Source organism: Oryza sativa, chromosome 1 (genome assembly GCF_034140825.1).
Source record: "Oryza sativa Japonica Group chromosome 1, ASM3414082v1".
NCBI lineage: Eukaryota > Viridiplantae > Streptophyta > Magnoliopsida > Poales > Poaceae > Oryza > Oryza sativa.
This window is the reverse complement of record NC_089035.1, coordinates 41,776,774-41,797,471: the sequence shown is the minus strand read 5'-3', so window position 1 is coordinate 41,797,471 and position 20,698 is coordinate 41,776,774. Positions and strand designations below refer to the sequence as shown.

General features: G+C 53.4%; 5 protein-coding genes across 5 annotated transcripts; all 5 read left to right on the top strand.

Annotated features, from left to right (window-relative positions):
* Positions 1-129: 129 nt before the first annotated feature.
* On the top strand, positions 130-1,516 carry LOC4326531 (chitinase CLP-like). The gene has a single exon (XM_015794007.3). It carries the CDS (start codon positions 145-147, stop codon positions 1,351-1,353), a length of 1,209 nt encoding a protein of 402 aa, XP_015649493.1. The 5' UTR covers positions 130-144; the 3' UTR covers positions 1,354-1,516.
* A 1,835-nt stretch (positions 1,517-3,351) lies between these two features.
* Positions 3,352-4,804, top strand: LOC4326530 (chitinase CLP-like). The gene has a single exon (XM_015774032.3). The coding sequence runs from the start codon at positions 3,412-3,414 to the stop codon at positions 4,669-4,671; it is 1,260 nt and encodes a 419-aa protein (XP_015629518.1). The 5' UTR covers positions 3,352-3,411; the 3' UTR covers positions 4,672-4,804.
* A 1,341-nt stretch (positions 4,805-6,145) lies between these two features.
* On the top strand, positions 6,146-7,602 carry LOC9267890 (chitinase CLP-like). Its single transcript, XM_015776671.3, has one exon. The coding sequence runs from the start codon at positions 6,187-6,189 to the stop codon at positions 7,459-7,461; it is 1,275 nt and encodes a 424-aa protein (XP_015632157.1). The 5' UTR covers positions 6,146-6,186; the 3' UTR covers positions 7,462-7,602.
* Positions 7,603-11,766: 4,164 nt separating this feature from the next.
* LOC4326529 (chitinase CLP-like) lies at positions 11,767-13,307 on the top strand. Its single transcript, XM_015787446.3, has one exon. The coding sequence runs from the start codon at positions 11,833-11,835 to the stop codon at positions 13,099-13,101; it is 1,269 nt and encodes a 422-aa protein (XP_015642932.1). The 5' UTR covers positions 11,767-11,832; the 3' UTR covers positions 13,102-13,307.
* Positions 13,308-18,973: 5,666 nt separating this feature from the next.
* Positions 18,974-20,290, top strand: LOC4326528 (chitinase CLP). The gene has a single exon (XM_015784718.3). It carries the CDS (start codon positions 18,992-18,994, stop codon positions 20,288-20,290), a length of 1,299 nt encoding a protein of 432 aa, XP_015640204.2. The 5' UTR covers positions 18,974-18,991.
* The last annotated feature ends 408 nt before the right edge of the window (positions 20,291-20,698 follow it).

The window sequence follows — 20,698 nt, the reverse complement described above, 5'->3', positions numbered from 1 at the left end:
CGATAAGCAAGCGCGTTTTTATATAGGATAAGCAAGCTTTGACCCTTGATCTTACATAAAAACTCAACAAGATCCCAACTAGTACTCATTGCATGTCTGTACCTTTTACATGCAACCACACAACTCAGCTACAATACCATCAAGATGGCTATGATTTCCCAAGCATTTTTTCTCGCTATCATCTTCTTCATTCTTGTGCAGTTGCAAGCTTCTCCATCTCCTGCAATCCAAGCCTTGGTAGCTCCGATCACCAAGGACACCAAGACTGGGCTCCACACGCTCTCCATCTCCAACAAGAACTACCTGCTTGACCTCTCCGGACAGCTACTGTGGTCACCGTGCTCACCCTCCCACCCCACCGTCCCGTGCTCCTCCGGCGAGTGCGCCGCCGCGTCGGGGGCGCACAAGTCCTGCAACAACGGAGGACGCGCGTGCACCGCCCGCCCGACGAATCCGGTGACGGGCGAACGCGCCGTCGGCGACCTCACGCTCGCTGACATCGTCGCCAACGCCACCGACGGCAAGACGCTGACCTCCGAGGTCACCGTCCGGGGCGTCGTCTCGTCATGCGCGCCGGGCAGCCTCCTCAGGTCGTTACCGGCCATGGCGGCCGGCGACGCGGGCCTCGGCCGTGGCGGGGTGAGCCTGCCGACCCAGCTCTACTCGAAGCTGTCGCTTAAGCGGCAGTTCGCCGTCTGCCTGCCGAGCACGGCGGCCGCGCCCGGCGTCGCGTTCTTCGGCGGCGGGCCGTACAACCTGATGCCGCCGACGCTGTTCGACGCGAGCACCGTCCTCTCCTACACCGACCTGGCCCGGAGCCCGACGAACCCCTCGGCGTACAGCATCAAGCTCCGGGGCATCGCCATGAACCAAGAGGCGGTCCACCTCCCTCCCGGCGCGCTCAGCCGCGGCGGCGGCGTGACGCTCGACACGGCCGCGCCGTACACCGTCCTGCGGCGCGACGTGTACCGCCCGTTCGTCGCCGCGTTCGCCAAGGCGACGGCGAGGATAACGCGCATGCCGAGCGTGGCCCCGTTCGAGCTCTGCTTCAACAGCAGCGCGCTGGGGTTCACCAGGGTCGGCTACGCGGTGGCGCCGATCGACCTCGTGACGTCCGGCGGCCGGAACTGGACGGTGTTCGGGTCGAACTCGCTGGCGCAGGTGGCGGGCGACACGGCGTGCTTGGCGTTCGTCGACGGCGGGAGGGCGGCGCGGAGCGCGGTGACCGTGGGCGCGTTCCAGATGGAGAACAACTTTTTGCTGTTCGACGAGGCCGCTTCCAGGCTAGGGTTCAGTGGCACCCTCTTCTTCATCAGGACTACCTGTGGCAACTTCAACTTCGCAAGAAACTAAAATGGGCTCACCGTTTGCCACTATAATTCAAATTTCAAAATAAGGATATAATTCTCGCTTTTTTTGTTGTCAACTTGTCGTGACCATTTGTAACTTTGAATAAGAGCTTGTATTGGTGAGACATTGGTCGCTTGAACTAAGATACAAGCATTACGATTGTGCAGTGTTGGGACCAAGTGGATATCTTGAATGGCCGTGAATGCGTTTTGCTCTAACACGTAAACCATAGTATTAGTATCTTTTTTTCTTCTCTTTTGGTAGTCAAACTGTGACTCTTGATTTGGAGGAAAAACATAGGAATTTTAGAGGATTTCAATCTTATAGGAAAATTTCCTATGAAGCCCTTTGAAACAAAGGATTGAATCATATCTAATCCTTTGAAATTCCTATGGAATGGACAATCCTATAGAGATTTTAGAGGAAATTTAGCAAGAGCTTCAACCTCTTGCTAACTTTCCTTTAAGTCTATATCTCTCATCTAATTCCTGTGTTTTCCCTGTGGTTCAATCAAACGGTCATTCCTTTGTTTTTCCTACATTTTGCAATCCTCTGTTTTACTCTTACATTTCTATTAAAATCCTACGTTTTTCCTATTCTATGTTTTCTTAATCCTACGATTCAAAGGGGCCCTTTGAATTAATGGAAAAACCATAGAAATTCTAGAGGATTTTATCCTATGGGAAATAATTCTATAGTCTTTTGAAACAAAGGATTGTTTTCTATCAATTCCTTTGAAATTCCTATTGAATGAAACTTACTAGAGCAATCTTACTAGAGCAATTTTGGAGAAAAATAAGCATGAGGTGCATGAGGTCTCACCTCATGTTTTCCTCTTCATGTGTCTAAGTTTCCTGCGTTTTTTCTGTGTGCTAATCAAACTACACCCGTGTTTCAAAATCCCATAGGAATTCAATAAGTGTGGCATTCAATTCCTACGTTATTCCTATTTCTCTGTTTTCTTAATCCTGCGATTGAAAGGGGTCCTGAAGTACTAAACCATATTGCATCTGATTCGATTTGTCTTGGCAAAGTGAGAAGATAAGGTTGATGGTCCCGTGGCGTGTTTGGGGAGAAGACTCTTGTGTCGGCGCGGCACTGTCTGTTCCTGCGCGAGAAGATGAGATGAGTTTTCGTTAAGAGCTTTGTGTTGTTTGTGCTGTGTTTGCGCCGTTGACTCTGCCGCGTATTGCTCGGTACTCCATCGCAAGATCCGACATGGTAGCAGCTCTGAAGTCTGAACCCCCAATAATCAATCCAGATTTTCGCAGTCGATGCAGATTGCAATGCTGTTGTGGTGAGAGATCGGGGAGATGCGTTCGAGATGCCTGCGTTATGGCGTTCGTTGAGATCGGAACAATCTGCTTTGGCCATGTTTAGTTTTAAAGTTTTTCTTTAAACTTTCAACTTTTTCATCACATCAAAACTTTCCTACTCATATAAACTTCTAACTTTTCCATCACATCGTTCCAATTTCAACCAAAATTTCAATTTTGACGTGAACTAAACACAACCTTCGTTGTAAATTCTTGAGATCAGGAATGACCGGCCTGTTTGGAAGGTATTTTTTCGGCTTACTGCACATTTGTAACCTGCAGTCCTTCAAGTTCAAAGCAGACACTGAATTGAACCGGCAAACAAACCCAATCTCACTAGTGTCAAAATCTGTGTGCTGCTGCCTCTGCAATTCTGAAACCGATCTCCTGTGTCCCCAGTGTCAAATTCAGGCTGCTACACCAACTTCCTACCCTACACAAACGGCAGTGAATAAACAATCGTTGAATCCAACAGAAGGGAACGTCCGTGACAAAGAAACGTCCCACTGTACCACATTCCCATCAACAAAAGTTCCAGATTTGCGTCCTAACTCCTAACCAAGTGACCAAAGCCGAACTCTCCCTTCATCTTCATGGAGTCCAGCCTGGTTGCAAAACGTGTGGCATTTGCAGCTTCACTTCATCACGTGTACTATAAATAAAGAAGAAATGGCCGCGTCGCACCAAGACACACACAAGCTTAGCTACGTACAACATTCATCATCCATCACCCATATCGTTCAAGATGCCGCCACGAAACGGCAACCTCGTCCTCGCCGCCGCCGCCGCCGCGCTGCTCGTGCTGCTGGCGTCGCCGCCGTCGTGCTCCGCCGCGGCGCCTCGTCGTCGGGACCCCGTGGTGGTTCCCGTCACCAGGGACCCGGCCACCTCGCTCTACACCATCCCCGTCAGGTACTACGACAACCTCGTCGTCGACCTCGCCGGCCCGCTCGTCTGGTCGACGTGCGCCGCCGACCACCTGCCGGCGTCGCTGTCCTGCCAGGACCCGACGTGCGTGGTCGCCAACGCGTACCGTGCTCCGACCTGCAAGGTCACCGGCGGCGGCGGCGACTGCAGCAAGAACGTGTGCACGGCGTACCCGTACAACCCGGTGACCGGGCAGTGCGCCGCCGGGAACCTTGCCCACACGAGGTTCATCGCCAACACCACCGACGGCAAGAACCCTCTGATCCAGGTCTCCGTCAAGGCCGTGGCGGCGTGCGCGCCCAAGAGGCTCCTGGCGCGGCTGCCGCGCGGCGCCACGGGCGTCGCCGGCCTCGCCGCCTCCGGCCTCGCGCTCCCGGCGCAGGTCGCGTCGTCGCAGGGCGTCGCCGGCAGGTTCCTCCTCTGCCTCCCGAGGCTCGGGTACGGCCAGGGCGTGGCCATCTTCGGCGGCGGCCCGATATACCTCGGCGAAGGGCTGCCGGACTTCACGACGACGCTGGACTACACCCCGCTCGTCGCCAAGAGAGACAACCCCGGCTACTACGTCACCGCCAACGCCATCGCCCTCGATGACGCGCGGCTACCCCTCCCGAGCGGCGCGCTCGCCGCCGGCGGCGTGGCGCTGCGCACCGCCGTGCCGTTCGGCCAACTCCGGCCGGACGTGTTCCGCCCGTTCGTCCGGGAGTTCGAGAAGGGCCTGAACCGGAGCGACGCGAAGGTCGCCGCCGTGGCGCCGTTCCCGCTCTGCTACAGGGCGTCGATGCTGGGGAACACGCGGATCGGCTACTTTGTGCCGGCGGTGAGGCTGATGCTCGCCGGCGGGAAGAACTACACGATGACGGGGACCAACTCGATGGTGGACGTGAAGGGGGGCAAGGCGTGCCTGGCCTTCGTGGAGATGAAGTCCGGCGACGCCGCCAGTTCGCCGGCGGTGATCCTCGGAGGGTTCCAGATGGAGAACATGTTGCTGCAGTTCGACTCGGAGAAGAAGCGGCTCGGGTTCGCGAGGCTGCCGTTCTACACGTCGTGCAGTAACTTCAATTTCACCAAGACTCAGTAGATAATTTACTTACTTACCACTGTTTCGCGGCCATGTAACTGTAACTGTAATGTCGGTGTCCGGCATGCCATATGCCCGTATCTGTCACCCATTTAAGAACTTTGCTTTTAATATATAGTCCATCTACCATCTACATGCAGTATTTGAAAAATGTTCCACGTGATGCGAATATTTGATGTTGAGTTGTGATCCAAATTTATTTGTACTTAATAGAGGCCAATTTATGTCGTAGTGGAGCGGAGGCCCGTCACCGGTAGGCTTAGGCCGGGGGTACGGATCATCGTCCCGTCACCGGTAGGGTTAGGCCGGGGATACGGATCATCGTCCCTTTTAAGGTTCCACATATATATATATACCTCTTGTAAGCCGCCGTGCGGCGTTGTAACCTCGCTCAGATATAGTGAAGATATTTTGCTGGCTGACGCCTGTGGTTTTTTTCTCTTATGTTATAGGAGGGTTTTTCACGTTAAATCTCGTGCCTTATGTGATTAATCTATTGTTATTTATCGTTTATTTGCCTATCATTTCATAACATTTGAAATTGATATCGGATTAAACACGCTGATGAAATGTTCTTGGATTAATTTAGCCGTAGGATGGAATTTGAACGTGAAATGAAGGCCGTTTTGGGCCCTGAAATCTGGGCCTCACAAAGGCCTGCTCGCTACCTGACGTGATGCACAAAAGGCCCAGTTTGTACAATTGGGCCTTTGGCCTAGCAGAGTCCACGTGAGCCCAGTTTGGCAGATCGAGTTCAAAATCCTCGGGAGAACACGCGGCCGCGCGCACCGGAATTCACAGGGCTCCGCCCAATCGAGAGCCTAAAAATCTCTACAATTTCAACGCGAATCCTACACGAAACATGGGGATTTTCTTGGATGGCATCTGGCGCTCGCGCCGGTGGATGGATCTCGAACGGGGTGGAATTTCTCGAACCCATGTACGCGTTTGACTTGATGGAAATGGTTGATGCCTCCAGCTAGCGCGCATTGACCAAGATCCGATTTGTATGCTAGTGGGATCAACTAAACAATGCAGATCTCGTTGTTTTCAATGCGTAGAACTCTGTCACGACCTGGCAAGTTTTTTGGTCACTCAAGCAACCTTCGCTTGCACTCTGCGCTCAGAGTCATGAGCACCACCACTTCGGAAGTACTACGTGCTCGAAAATGTGATCACCGACATTGGGATACTCAATTCCATGGCTGTAATCACCCATGTGATGGAACAGAGTGACAATTAATGCACATGTAATAGCTGATAGCTTAACTCACCCGAGCACACTAAACTGGCCTAGATCAAGATTGCTAACTAGATGTCATGGCGTGCTGGAGATAAAAACTGTTTATAATTTAGAAAACACCAGGTCTGGATCCCCAGCGATAGCAGAGAAATGTCACACGCATTCTGCTGTGCTGCACAGGTGCTGCGACGTACTGAGTATATAAACCATCACACTTGGACACACCAATTCACAGTGCGTGCTAGCTAGTTTGCCCAGGCTAATAACCAGCAATGTCGCTCCACCTCCTCCTCGCCGTCTCGCTCTGCGTCGCCTTGGCCTCGTCGTTGCCATGGGCAGCAGCTAGTGCCAATGGCAATGGCAATGGCAAGCCGCTTGTCGCGGCCATCACCAAGGACGCGGCGACCTCGCTCTACACCGTCCCCATCAAGGACGGCCGCCCGCTCGTCCTCGACCTCGCCGGCGCGCTCGTCTGGATGTCGTGCGCCGCCGCGCACCCGACGCTGGAGTGCCACCACCACTTCTGCATGCACGCGCACAGCTACCACCCGCCGGGATGCCCCCACAATGGCTATGGCCGCGCCGACGTCGAGGACCCGTTCCGGTGCAAGTGCACCGCCCACCCGTACAACCCCTTCTCCGGCGAGTCGGCGACGGCCGACCTGACGCGGACGAGGCTGTCGGCGAACGCCACCGACGGCAAGAACCCGCTCTACCCGGTGTCGTTCGCCGCCGTCACCTCCTGCGCGCCGGATTCCCTCCTCGCGAAGCTCCCCGCCGGCGCCGTCGGCGTCGCCGGGCTCGCGCGCACCAGGCTCGCGCTGCAGGCGCAGGTGGCGCGGTCGCAGAAGGTCGCCAACAAGTTCGCGCTCTGCCTCCCCAGCGGCGGCGGCGGCGACGGCGTGGCGATCTTCGGCGGCGGCCCGCTCTTCCTCCTCCCGCCGGGGCGTCCCGACGTGGCGGCGACGCTCGCCGGCGAAACTCCCCTCCACCGCAACAAGGATCTCCCCGGATACTTCATCTCGGCGACCAAGATCGCCGTGAACCAGGAGCAGGTGCAGCTCTACACCCAAGAGCCGCTCGTCGTCGAGCTGTGCACGAGGATCCCGTACACGGCGCTCCGGCCGGACGTGTACCGAGCGGTGGTCGACGCGTTCGCCAGGGCCACCGCCGGCCGGAAGCGCGTCACGCCGCCGCCGCCGCCGGCGGCGCCGTTCGAGCTGTGCTACGACTCGCGCGATCTGGGGTCGACGCGGCTGGGCTACGCCGTGCCGCAGATCGACCTGGTGCTGGAGGGCGGCAAGAACTGGACGGTGTTCGGCGGCAACTCGATGGCGCAGGTGAGCGACAACACGGCGTGCCTCGCGGTGGTGAAGGTGAAGGGGGAGAAGGGCAGCCCGCCGCCGCCGGCGGCGATCATCGGAGGGTTCCAGATGGAGAACAACCTGGTGGTGTTCGACGAGGAGAAGCAGCGGCTCGGATTCAGCGGCCTGCTCTGGGGGAGGCAGACCACCTGCAGCAACTTCAACTTCACTCTCGCCGCCTAGATCGAGTCGATTCCTCGAGCTCATAGCTTGCATTTGCATCGGAGATGTGCATGCATTTTTTTTTGGCATTATTATTATTATGAGTTGTGATTTGTAACAAGTACATTTCGATGAATAATGGAGAATACCACAGATTTGTTACTGAGAGCCTGAAATCGAAGAGGAATACAGGAAAAAAAATGTCAAAGCTTAAAGCGAAGTTACTGAAAGCCTGAAATCGAAGAGGAAAACAGGAAAAAAAAATGTCGAAGCTAAAAGCAAAGGGGAAAGCAGGGAAAAAAATTGGGGTTTAAGCTCAGAAGGTGCATCATCTGTCCCGAATAATATCAGGTAGAGCGCCGGACCCGCCGGTGCTGGTGCTTTTCGTCATTGCTTGACGATGCAATCGCTACGTGCGGAACTATTTAAAATGGTCGATCGTAATGTGATTGAGCAGTACGGTACTAAACTTAACTCCGACGTTGCGAGGCAGTTATGGGCCATGTTGGGCTTGGTTTAGTCCTGCCGTTCTGAGGCAACGATGGGCCGGGCCTTCCTTTCCAGTCCAATTGACAGAACGCGGTGGAATTGCCCTGCACACCTGAAGGAGTATCTACCACTTGGGGGGAAAGGCAGAAATGATGGTACACTTCGCAGATGATTGAGATTTGTGATTCACATGCTTAGTTAATTTGAACTAGCACTGTACTGTTTTTTTTCCCTTAAAGAAAGGGAAAGATCACGTTCAAGATTACTCCCTCGGTTCTAAAATAAGTGTAACTGCTGATGAATTCTAACAACCTGTCAAACCATGGATTGTTGAACTAGTCCCACAAACATAGCAAGCAATTCAAGCTGAAATGCAGCAGTTTACAGCGGTGTTCGTCTGGTACACATGCTACATGAACCCCATCAGGTCCTGCATTTTTTGTGGAAACAAAGTCCTGAATGACATATTGACCTTTCAGTTAAAAAAACCTTCCAGTTTTTAGCACCCCATATATCTGGTGAAAACACCAAGAGGAAGCGAGAATTTAGCATTAGCATCATCTGCTGTATTTTGCATCAGACCTTCAAATTCCAGACTAGGTGAGGACATCGATCCGGCGGTGGGAATGAGAACTGCTTTTCGCCAAGACGATTCTGTTCAACACATATGGGGCTAAACAGGAAACCCAACAGATAAGAAAGACATGTCGTCAGGATTCAACTTGTTGGAGAGATCTGTTAGACATCATTTACTAATTTTCTAAACTTTATGTCCTTCAGCTTTCTCTTATGCACTGCATTCAACTAGAAACTCGATCTGACCATGAATTGGATAAGTAGCCCGTGCAGATAACACCACTGCTCGGTGGTCTAAGACATTCAGGGCAGAGGAAGAGAGGAAGGTTATAGTCGATCGACTATATAGTGTATACGTTAGTGATCCTTATTTTTTCCACACATATGCATCAGATGTGCATCCATTTTTTTTTCATTATTATTATGAGTTGTGTTTTGTTACAAGTACAATTCAATGAATAATGGAGAAAGGCCACAGATTTGTTACTGACTCAGAAATTTCTGAGATGTGATCAATGCATCGCTGAAAGCCTGAAACCGAAAAGGAAAACAGGAAAAAAAAAGAAGGTAAAAGCTGAAAGCTTGAAACCGAAGGGGAAAACAAAAAATCGTCAAAGCTCGGAAGGCACACCCATCTTGTCCCGAATGGTTAAATCAGGTAGACACACCGGACCCGCCGGTGTTGGTGCTTTTCGTCATTGCTTCGTTGCAATTGCTACGTGCGGGAGTATTTAAACAGGTCGGCCATAATGTGATTAAGCAATACGGTACTAAAAAAAGTCTAGTGCCCCAAATCGAAGCGACTGCCAGGGCTTCCGGTTGGGCCGGAAGGTGACATCCAACAGAGACAACTCAGACTTAGTTAGGCTGGGCTTTGCCCTGCCGTTTTGAAGCAACGATGGGCCGCGCCTCTTCAAAAAAAAAAAGAATTTTCCATTTCCAGCCCAATTGTGAGAAGTGTTGGATGTGGTACGGGCTACGACACACTACAGCATACACGAATTATCAAATTTATTGACCCGTAAATGTATACTACGAAGATTAACAGCCCCATCGCAAAACGACGTATTTACAAACGAAAAAAAAAATTATAAATAAACTTTTATATATATGTGTTCTTAGCGATATAAAATCAAAGGCTGAAAATAAACTTCGATAAAAAACCCCAAAATCAACTTCAAATTTAAGATTGAAAAATCAAAATTTGGCTGATAAGAATAAGCATAAGCACAAGCGAAAAGATAAGGCCGTAAGATTAAGTGTAGGCATACAAAATGAGAAAATCGTCAACACATGATTAATTGAGTATTAATTATTATTATAAATTTAAAATTGATTTTTTTCAAAATATATTTGAAAGCAAAACAACTTTTACATAAAAAGCTTCCGCATAAGACACAGTGTTTCAACCGTTTGAAAAACATACTAATGAAAATTAAGTTAAAATCTAATCTTAATAGTAAAAGAACGGGGCTGCAACAACTTCAACTTCTCTCTTGCGGCCTAGATCGCATCAGATGCTAAAGTTAAAAGTCATTATCAATACATACTGGACTTGAAAATTGAAGAGGAAATCACCAGATGCTGTCAAATCATCCTGGGATTGAAGAAAAAAATTCCTAGATTACGTCAGATGGATACTGAAGTCGTTGTCAAAAATGCATATTGAAATCGAAGATAAAAAAACATGTCAAAGCTCAGTGGTGCACAATCTCTGTCCTAAATGATCAGGTGAATACGCCGGACCCGCCAGCGTTGATGCATTTCGTCATTGCTCGGTGATGTACTTGCTCCATGCCGGACTATTTAAACCGGTCGGACATAATGTGATTAAGCGGTATGGTACTAAAAACGTAGCGAGTGTGCGTGCTAGGGGTCCCTCGTAGGGTATAACAACCAATGGCCCAAGTCTGATATAGGCTTTACTAGGATGAGCTTAGTCCGACCGTTGTGAGGTCAACTTGGCTTGGCTTAGTTTGACCGTGTTGAGGCAATGATTTACAGGGCTTTTCTTCTCACAAAAAAAGAAAAGAGAGACCGCTTCATTTCCAGCTCAATTTACAGAAGTGTTTTTTTTTGAACGGTCAATTTACAGAAGTGTTTGATATGGCACTCAAGTAAATAGGCCATATATAGGGTCTTTAACTGGAGGAAAGTACTCCAGAAGGCTGTATATCGTAGGTGCACTTTGCATTTTATGAGTTGTGTTCTGTTACAGTTTTCCCGACAAATGGTTTCAAAAAATATAAAAGAAACAATTTTTATTTTATGAATTGTGATTTGTTACCATTTTTTGACGAATGATTTCAAAAGATAAGAATGCAAAAGGAAACTTATGAAAGCTCAGTAGCGCACACGTCCTTAAATATATGGAGAATGCACTGGACCCACCAGTGCTGGTGCTTTTCGTCATTGCTTGCGATTGGTTACATTGGAGGACTATATAAAGTGGTCGTGCATGATGTGATTAAGCGGTGCGGTACTAAAGAACGCGACGAGTAAAAGGTCGAAGCCATATGGCATGGGCTTGAAGTTGGGCCGGAATGTATGAGTGGAAGGGCCTTCTGTTGGCTCGGCCATCAGCTCAGCTGGGCTGCTTTCCATTGTATTGTACTGTGAGAGCTTCAACTATCTGAGTAATCAACCTGTTTTCTTGAGTTCTACTCCCTCGGGGACGAAAAGGAAGAAGTCAGAAAATGAGTTGGAGTCATTATTTTGTGTGTATACCCGACAAGATGGCTGAGGCAGTGAGGTGTAGTACGTGATTCACATGCTTGATTCATTTCATCTATATTTGAAACAAATAAAATAAATTCGCGTTTATAGTTCTATAGAACTAGGACACTCGAATCTCGATCGAGCCCATCCACGTGCCGACTGCCCACGAGTCAACTTCGTTTGCCGACTCCGATGTAAATCACCACCGTGCAACAACGGCATGGCTCGTTTTTCTTTCCTATGCATGGTGCATTATATTTCCTCTCTGCAATACTATTTGCCATCGGTCACGTTCACGTGTATATATGCCACCGTCACGCCTTCTCCAGGGCTAATTTATTCGCCGTGCATGCATACATGATGCTCACATTAAAGCACGTGTAACGGTGTAAGCATCTGGCGATTGCATATTAATTTGCATGGCGAAGCTTCCAATTGAATGATACAAAAATTGAAAACAAAAAATTAGTACTTACTACCTGACAGGCCACGACCACTAGCTCGATCTATATAAAGAGCAAACCATGCATTCATCAAATCACATCAGATTACCACACACTAATCACGATTAGCCTAACAAAACTCACGTACATATATACACGGTACACCATGTCGTCGCCGCAGGCCAAATCCAAAGGCAAACCGCTTCTCCTGGTGGTCATCTCCTTCCTCGCCGTGTTGCCGTGGCACACGCTGGCAAGCGGCGGCGGCGGCAAGCCCCTCGTCACGGCCGTCACCAAGGACGGCGCCACCAAGCTCTACACCATCGCCGTCAAGGACGGCCACCCCCTCGCCCTCGACCTCTCCGGCGAGCTCGTCTGGTCGACCTGCGACGCCTCCCACTCCACCGTCCTCCCCTACGAGCGCGAGTGCGTGGAGGCCAACCACTACACGCCGCCGAGCTGCTGGATGCAGTACGGCGGCGCCGGCGGCGACTACCGCTACGGCAACAAATGCACGGCGCACCCGTACAACGGTGTCACCGGGAGGTGCGCGCCGGGGGACCTGACGCGCACGGCGCTCGCCGCGGACGCCACCAACGGCAGCAACCCGCTCTACCCGGTCACCTTCCCGGCCGTCGCCTCCTGCGCGCCGGGCTCCCTCCTCGCCTCGCTCCCCGCCGGCGCCGTCGGCGTCGCCGGTCTCGGGCGATCCGACCTCGCGCTGCACGCGCAGGTCGCGGCGACGCAGAACGTCGCCAAGAAGTTCGCGCTCTGCCTCCCGAGCGTCGCCGTCTTCGGCGGCGGCCCGTTCGTCCTCATCTTCCCCTACTCGCGGCCGGACATCATGCAGAAGCTGTCCTACACCGCGCTCCGCCGCAGCCCGGAGCTCGCCGGCGGCAATGGCGGCGGGTACTACATCACGGCCAAGAGCATCGAGGTGAACCACCACCAGGTGCCACTACCCAACCACGGGGCGCCACTCGTCGTCCAGCTGAGCTCCATGGTTCCGTACACCGAGCTCCGCCCCGACGTGTACGGCCCGTTCGTCAAGGCGTGGGACGAGATCCTGCAATGGCCGAAGAAGGTGGCGCCGCCGGTGGCGCCGTTCGAGCTGTGCTACGAGAGCCGGACGATCGGCTCGAACCGGCTCGGCTACGCCGTGCCGGACATCAACATCAACCTCGAGGACGGCGCGGCGTGGTACATCTTCGGCGGCAACTCGCTGGTGCAGGTGGACGACGCCACGGCGTGCTTCGCGTTCGTCGAGATGAGGCCGGAGAAGGTCGGGTACGGCCCGGCGGTGGTGATCGGCGGGCACCAGATGGAGCACAACCTGGTGGTGTTCGACGAGGAGAAGCAGCAGCTCGGCTTCAGTGGCCTCCTCTTTGGGCTCCAGACCACCTGCAGCAACTTCAACTTCACTGTCGCTGCCTAATGGTTTACAGTTAGTACATAGTTAGTACTAAAATTGAATAAGAGAACCATGTGTCCACTGTGATCGGCCCTCTAGCAAGAACTTAAGTTATAGAGGTCATAGATTGTTGTGAGCCATTTACTTGAGTTATGGAGGTCGTGCTGGTTTGCATGGATCAAGATTCATTGCGATTTTTCCTATCAGATAAAATTCAATGCGATTTCGTATTTGCTCATACTTTAGATCGATCCATCTATCTTGTGTTACCTTCAGATCAACACAAGAGCATATGTGCTTCCAGTGCAGTACACATAGTTCTATAGTTTTATAGTAGTACTAGTACCACACTATCACTTCAATGGAATTCTCACTCGATCCCAAAATGAACTATACATAACATGGGACGTTAGGGAAAGTACTACGAATCATATTGCATTACAATGTGTTATATCGTGAATGTATTAGATTTGTTTATTGTGGATTGGAGGAGTAGATCGAGAGTGAAGCTTGACACGATCAGCGGCTTTGGATACATGCTCACTGCAGACACGTGCAATCTTGCGCAGAATCTAACGGGCTTTGCTGCCCAGATTTGCCTAAACCGGCCGGCAGCTAGCTCATCTTTGATTGCAAAATTTGACCTTTTCACCTTGTGATTATCTAAGTCAGCCAATCTTATCGCAAGTCACATTAGTCAACCGTAGGGAGAAGTGTTGTATATACTCCCTCTGTCCCCGGATTTTAAGTTTTTGCTTGCAACGTTTGACCACTCGTCTTATTCAAAAATTTTTGAAGTTATTATTTATTTTATTTGTGACTTACTTTATTATCCACGGTACTTTAAACACAACTTTTCATTTTTTATATTTGCAAAAAAATTTTGAATAAGACGAGTAGTCAAACATTGCAAGTAAAAACTGTCACGCCCCGAACTAGCCCCGAGCGGGACTAGCCCGTGACGCTCCAAATTAACCTGTTAATCGATATCAGTCCCAGGAAACAGTGCTGGTATCACAGGAAGACAGAATATCACAGCAACAGAGGTCTCCTTATTATAGAGTAGGAGTACAGTCATGTTGGGCTGCGGACAGATCCCGAGCTCACAACTGCATTACAAAAGGGAAGCGGAAGCCAAGACTTGGATCACACATCACATGCGCGACTTGGGAACTAGGCCGAAACCCTAAAACTCATCGTAGCCGACTTGCTCCTGGAAGAACTCCTCGTCAGCGGGATCCACTTCATCTTCTTCAGCAACTGGGGGGGGATTATTTATATAGAGCAAGGGTGAGTACAGGAGTACTCAGCAAGCCATGGAAAATAAGTGTTTAATGCAGGCTTCAAGGAAAGGCTGTTGTTTTTGCAATTGATTTTATTTAAACTCTTTTCTGAAACAACTAAGTGAGTGCTTCTCAAACGACACGGATGAGACAGTGCGTCTCGTCCGGTCGGAGTATGTGCAATGTATCAGTCTTTTGAATTGATCAAGATTGGCACCTGGCCAACAGCTTTCAAACGGCCACCCGGGCCTGGCTGATCCCATCAGCCGCAGATTTTCCAAACATCAATCCCAAACCACATCAGCAAATTTCACAAAGCAGTAGTCAAACAAAACTACGCTAGGAATCACCTCACATCCGCCCATGACCGTGGGCACGGCTGTTCGAACAGTTTAATAATCTCTGCAGAGGGGGTACACTTTACCCACACAACATTACTAACCCGGATCATCCAGCCCGTGCAGAACAGCCACGACTAGAGACCTTAAGGCTTTCATGACAAGACATTTCGAAAGCCGACACAGGTTCACCATATGCCAACGAGAGGGGTCCCAAACCAACACCAGATTAGGTCCCAGACCATACTGTGCCAGGAAACCCGGGGGTTCTCCCCGACACCACCCCGTTGAATCCACATGTCTCTTGGCATCATGGCTCCCCCGTTTAGCTAGTTACTCAGCCAGGGGTGTCCCATTCCACCCATGTGGTCGCACTTGTCTTATGTTCGGATGAAATTCCAAGGAAACGGTCCTTAAGTGCAAGAGCGGGAAACCATACACCCGGTACGTTCCCCGGTCCGCGATTTTGGAAATTCATTTAGTTCGCAAGCACCGACCCAGGTGTCGGGTTTTCCAAGTCTTTTGTAAAACCCAAGTTTTACCCAAGATGTTTCTCAGATTTTAAGGTTGAAGGCGACCGTCGATACTCGTGCAGAGTGCACGATTACCGAGGCGCAACTAGGTGGTTACAAGGGAACATGGTATAACAATTAACAAAGGAAGGATCAGACGCAATGAGCTAGGTAGGCCCATCGGTCTGCCTTGCAGACTGGGCAAACAGATTAAGTGCAATCCTATCAATGCATAATATTTTTCAAGCAACATAATTAAGTTCAAATATAGGCTCAAGATGTTCAAGGGTGGCTTGCCTTGCTCGAGATCTTGAGCTTGATCCTCGAAATCCTCGCACTGCGGGTCTTCGGGCTCCGGAACTACACGCGAAACGGGACAACTCAGCAAACGGCGAAAATAAAGCCCTATTATTGACCTCTAAGCATGCCATTAGATAGATCTCGAGATTTGAGGAATTTTGGAAGTTGAACGGAGTCAAACGGACTTACGGTTGGGAAGATATTGAATTTCTAAGATTATTGGATTTTTGGTAAAAAAAAAGAATTTATTTAAATGCTTTTTGAAAAAGAAAAGAAAAGAAAAGAAGGAGGGAGGCAAATTAGACTTTCCTCGGGCGGCTGGGGCGCGGCCCGAGAGAAAAGGGCGGCTCGTCCAAACTTAACGGGCCGGCCGGCCCGAGAAGGCGGCCCAAAACATGCGCGCGGGCAGGGAGGAGAGAGAGAGCCGGTGGGCCGGGTCCATCCCGCGTGGTCCCGGGTGGGACCCGCTTGTCGGCGACTCGGTTCACCGTGAGCGAGGTGCACGCGGGGCGTGCTAGGGTTTGGGGAGGTGAGGCGCAGCGCATGCGCGCGGTTCGCGGAGGACGCGGTGCGGCGGGGCCACGCGCAGCCTCACGGCTCGCGGTGGACCGCACGCGCGAGTGGGGCGGAGGGAAAGCGGCGGACCGGGGTCAGCTTGACCCGGTCGCGGCCGAGGTGGCGCCGACGTGGCGCTTACGTGGCTGCCACGCGGGCCGGCGGGAGGTAGACGACGACGTCGGCCGGAACGGACGGCGGACGACGGTGGCGGGCGGCGGAGCGAACCACGGCGATACAGGCGAAAGCGAGCACACCGGGAAGTTGCTCGGGACGAGGGGAGACGAGCCAACGGCTCGGATTCGCTGGGGGATGCTCGACGGCGGCGGATTGCGGTGGCGGCAACCGGCGGCGGGAGAAGGGGGAAACAGCGATGGCGCGACGGGAGACCGATTCGGGCGAGCTAGAGCATCTACGCGACTCCGGGAGTCCGTTGCTAGCGTAGGATTGGGCGGAGCTACGTCGAGCGAGGCCGGCGACGAGCGGGTGCTACGGAGCACGGGCGGCGACGGCGGCGAGCACACAGCGACCGGCGGCAACGGTCGGGGCGGCGCCAGCTAGCTACGGGGAGGCTACTCGTGCTACTACCCGAGTCTAAGGGGAGGAGATGGAACGAGGAGGGAGAACGGAGAGAGGCACTACCGTGCGGGGGTGATGGGGCGCAGTGACATGAGGCCGACGGCACGGGAGTTATCTCTCCGGGCCTCGGGCCGGGGAAGAGGAAGAAGACGAGCACCCGGAGTCCCCTTCCGCGTCCTAGCGCGCACCGGCTCCTCCGGCACACGCGACGGCGGCGGTCGGCGAGAGGGACGACAATGGCGTGGGTGAAAAACGGGGGAGATTGGGAGGGGAAAAAGGAAGGGAGGGTGCCTGGGTTTATAGGGCGGCAATGTTGGTTTGGAAACCGACCTTGGGCGGTCAAGGGAGCGAGCCAGCGCTCGGCGGTCGCGGCCCCAACGGCGACAGGGGGGGAGGATGACGCCGGCGGGAGGAAAAAGGGAAAAAGAGGGAGAGAAAGGGGGCTTGCCCCCTTGCCACTTTGGGGAAAAGGAGGAGGGAGAGAGGGCGATGCGGCAGAGGTGGGGGGAGCTCTGCCTCCGTCCCTTGGAAGCACGCGCGAGGAGGGGCGGGGCCAAGGCGATGACGACGGCGATGACGGCCGGGCGGTTTGGAGCGGAGCGACGACACGGGCGGCAGGCGCTGACGGCGGCGGCGACTGGCCGGTCGGCCACCATGGCACGCGTGCGCGCGGGAAGCAACGGGCGGCGTAGCGATTTAGGCGGCGTCGGCGGGAAACGGCAGCGAGGGCGGAGGGCGCTCGGCTCGGCGCGGCTCACGCGCACGCGTGCGCAGCGCACGGGCAGAGTGGGGGAGAGGGAGAGAGAGAGAGATGGGGAGGGAGGGGGAGATGGGCCGAGAGGGATTCGGCCCATCGAACCTGAGGGAGGCGAAATAGACTTTTGCGGAGGGATTTGATTTGGGAAGGATTTGGATTCGGGATTGAACTTGGCGATCGATCGGAGATTTGAGATCCGGAATTGGCACGGACACTAGACAATAAGCAAGGAAACAGATTTCGAAATTAGGGTTTTTAGGAATTACATTTTCCCGCTAGGCGCCACGACGGAACGGGCGCTACAGAAACTCAAATCCCTTTATACTGTGGGACTGAGGGAGTACTATCGGAGATATGGGCCCGGGGGTATGTGGAGTAGAGGGGAATTATTTTCCTCTCTGGCCACGTGACTCCACAGGTTGGCCCCACTCGCGCGCCACGCGAGTCGTAGAAGCGCCGAGGAGGGGCCTCGGGGCATGACGTCACCCCCTCGGGCTCTCCCGCGGCTTCGCCCCGAGGCCCTCGCCCAGCTGCCACGCGGCAGAGAGAGAAAGAGCAAGAAGGGAGCGCAGGCTGAACAGCCATAAATGTGCGACGCCCCAACTGTCCCTCACCGCAGTTAATACGGTAAGGGCAGAGACGTGCGGCGTGCCTAGCGAACCCCTGTTCATCGGATGTGACCGGTCTGTGACCGGCCCGTCTCCGTCACATCCGTTGGATAGGGCGACCATGTCCTCACGTCGCCCTTGTCCCCGACGGAGTGGGGGTGGGTATGACCCGTCACATCCGAGCGCAACTCGATGAGGGGCTGTTGCATGTCATCGTTCATTTATAAGGGAATGACAGGGCTGACCCCCGTGTCAGGCGGAGGACGGCGCCGGGTTCCGCGCAAGAATCAGTTATTGCTTAGCTTCCGAGAGAAGGCACAGTTTGAAAACCCAAAAAGATGGAGTGGGGTTCCCCCCATGGAGGGTAAGTAGAGGCGGCGCATGTGGCATCCCCTTAAGCTATAAAAGGAGGACCCTACCCACGGAGATGGGGGACGACTCCCAGAAAACCTGAACTTGAGAAGGAAAGACGCAGGTGCGCTCTCTGAGGGGGAGGAACCCTTGTAAAAATCATTCATAATCCCAAACACAGGAGTAGGGTGTTACGCTCGATAGCGGCCCGAACCTATATAATCCGACTGCGTGCATTCACTCCTGATAGTCGTAGGGACGAGCAAACGACTAACGAGAGGAGAGCCTCCGCCCCCGGCCGAACTCACGAAAGGGGGGTCTCACGACTCCCCGCTATTGAGGGTTTTCCTCGACAAGTACCCTGCAGGCTGCAGCATGCCACTTCAGGTTGACTTTACCACGTCTATGACTGTGCGAGCAATGCAATTACCATATATGGCTGCGTGCTTCTTCAAATTAATCAGAGTCAACTACAGTACATTTACGGATTTACCGACTTACGTAGGTGCAATCCATCGAAAACTTGCACACGGTAATTGACCAAACTCGCTCTATATATATAGTGATCGAACTCACTCTCGAAATCAAGGTGTAATTAATCAGAGTAAAAACCAAGCAAAAGTACAGTGTCATGTCGACGTTACGCTGCTACTTCTCGCTCTTCCTCTCGCTGATCCTATTGGCGTTGTTGCCACGGACGCTAGCCAGTGATGCGTTCCAAGCACCAAGGCCAATACTTGTCCGGATCACCAAGGACACCTCCACCTCGCTCTACACCATGTCCATCAGGACCGGCTCGCGCCTCGTCCTCGACCTCGGCGGCCCGCTCCTCTGGTCGACGTGCCTCGCCGCGCACAGCACCGTCCCGTGCCGCTCCGACGTGTGCGCCGCCGCGGCCGTCCAGGACAACCCGTGGAACTGCAGCTCGAGCACCGACGGCCGCGGCAGCGATGGCGGCGGCGGCAGGGGCCTGTGCGCGTGCTCCGCCTACCCGTACAACCCGCTCAACGGCCAGTGCGCGCGTGGGGACGTCACGACGACGCCGATGCTGGCGAACGTCACCGACGGCGTGAACCCGCTGTACCCCGTGGCGTTCCCGGTGCACGCGGCTTGCGCGCCGGGCGCGCTCCTGGGGTCGCTCCCGTCGGGCGCCGTCGGCGTCGCTGGGCTGTCCGGTGCTCCCCTGTCGCTGCCGTCGCAGGTGGCGGCGTCGCTCAAGGTGGAGAGGAAGTTCGCGCTGTGCCTCCCCGGCGGCGGCGGCACCGGCGCGGCCATCTTCGGCGGCGGGCCGTTCCACCTCCTGGTGGTGCCGGAAGAGTTCGGCATGGTCTCGAACGGGCTCAGCTACATCAGCTACCTCAGGAACCCCAAGAACGGCGGCTTCTACCTCGACGTCGTCGGCATCGCCGTGAACCACCGCGGAGCGGACGTGCCCCCGGACTCCCTCGCCCTCGACGCCGGCACCGGCCACGGCGGCGTGATGCTGAGCACGGTGGCGCCGTACACCGCGCTCCGGCCGGACATCTACCGCGCCGTGATCGAGGCGATCGACGCGGAGCTACGCCTCATCGCGCGCGCGCCGCCGTCGTGGCCGTTCGAGCGGTGCTACCAGAGGTCGGCGATGTGGTGGACGCGCGTGGGGCCTCCGCTCGCCACCGTCGACCTGATGCTCCGGAGCGGTGGTAACTGGACGTTCTTCGGCTCCAACATGATCGTGCAGGTGAACGAGGAGACGCTGTGCTTCGCGATCGTCGAGATGGGGCCGACGCCGGCGATGGACGAGTCGCCGGCGGTGATCATCGGAGGGTTTCAGCTTGAAGACAACCTGCTGGTGTTCGATCTGGAGAAGGGGAGGCTGGGATCGACTGGCCTGCTTTACTGGATCCGGACTACGTGCAGCAACTTCAACTTCAGCTGGGGGACTCCGTAGGCACGGTAGCGCGGGATTGAGATCCTATGCAGTCAAATACACGGTGCCTTTGTCACAGACATGTAGGTCTAGGGATCATCGGACTCATATATCAGTGATAAAGTCACGTGACTTCAACTGCAGAGGATTTTGATATGATAGCACGAGGGATTAGCACTTTCGATATGGTTTAAAAAGTTTAGCGTTTCCACACCCACTTGAGTCTTGCAGTTAAATTTAGTGTGTCGTAGCGTAATTTGCCTAAATCCATTTCCTTTGTGTTAATGTGAAAACTGCATGCATTTTGTTTCGCTGAAATCCATGGTCTTCCATAGTTAAATGCTCGGCTTCTCTGGTTTGAAGGTAGGCGGCAAGCAATCCAATTCAACGGTTTAAAATGGCCCCAAGTATCAAAGGCTTTTATCGGCC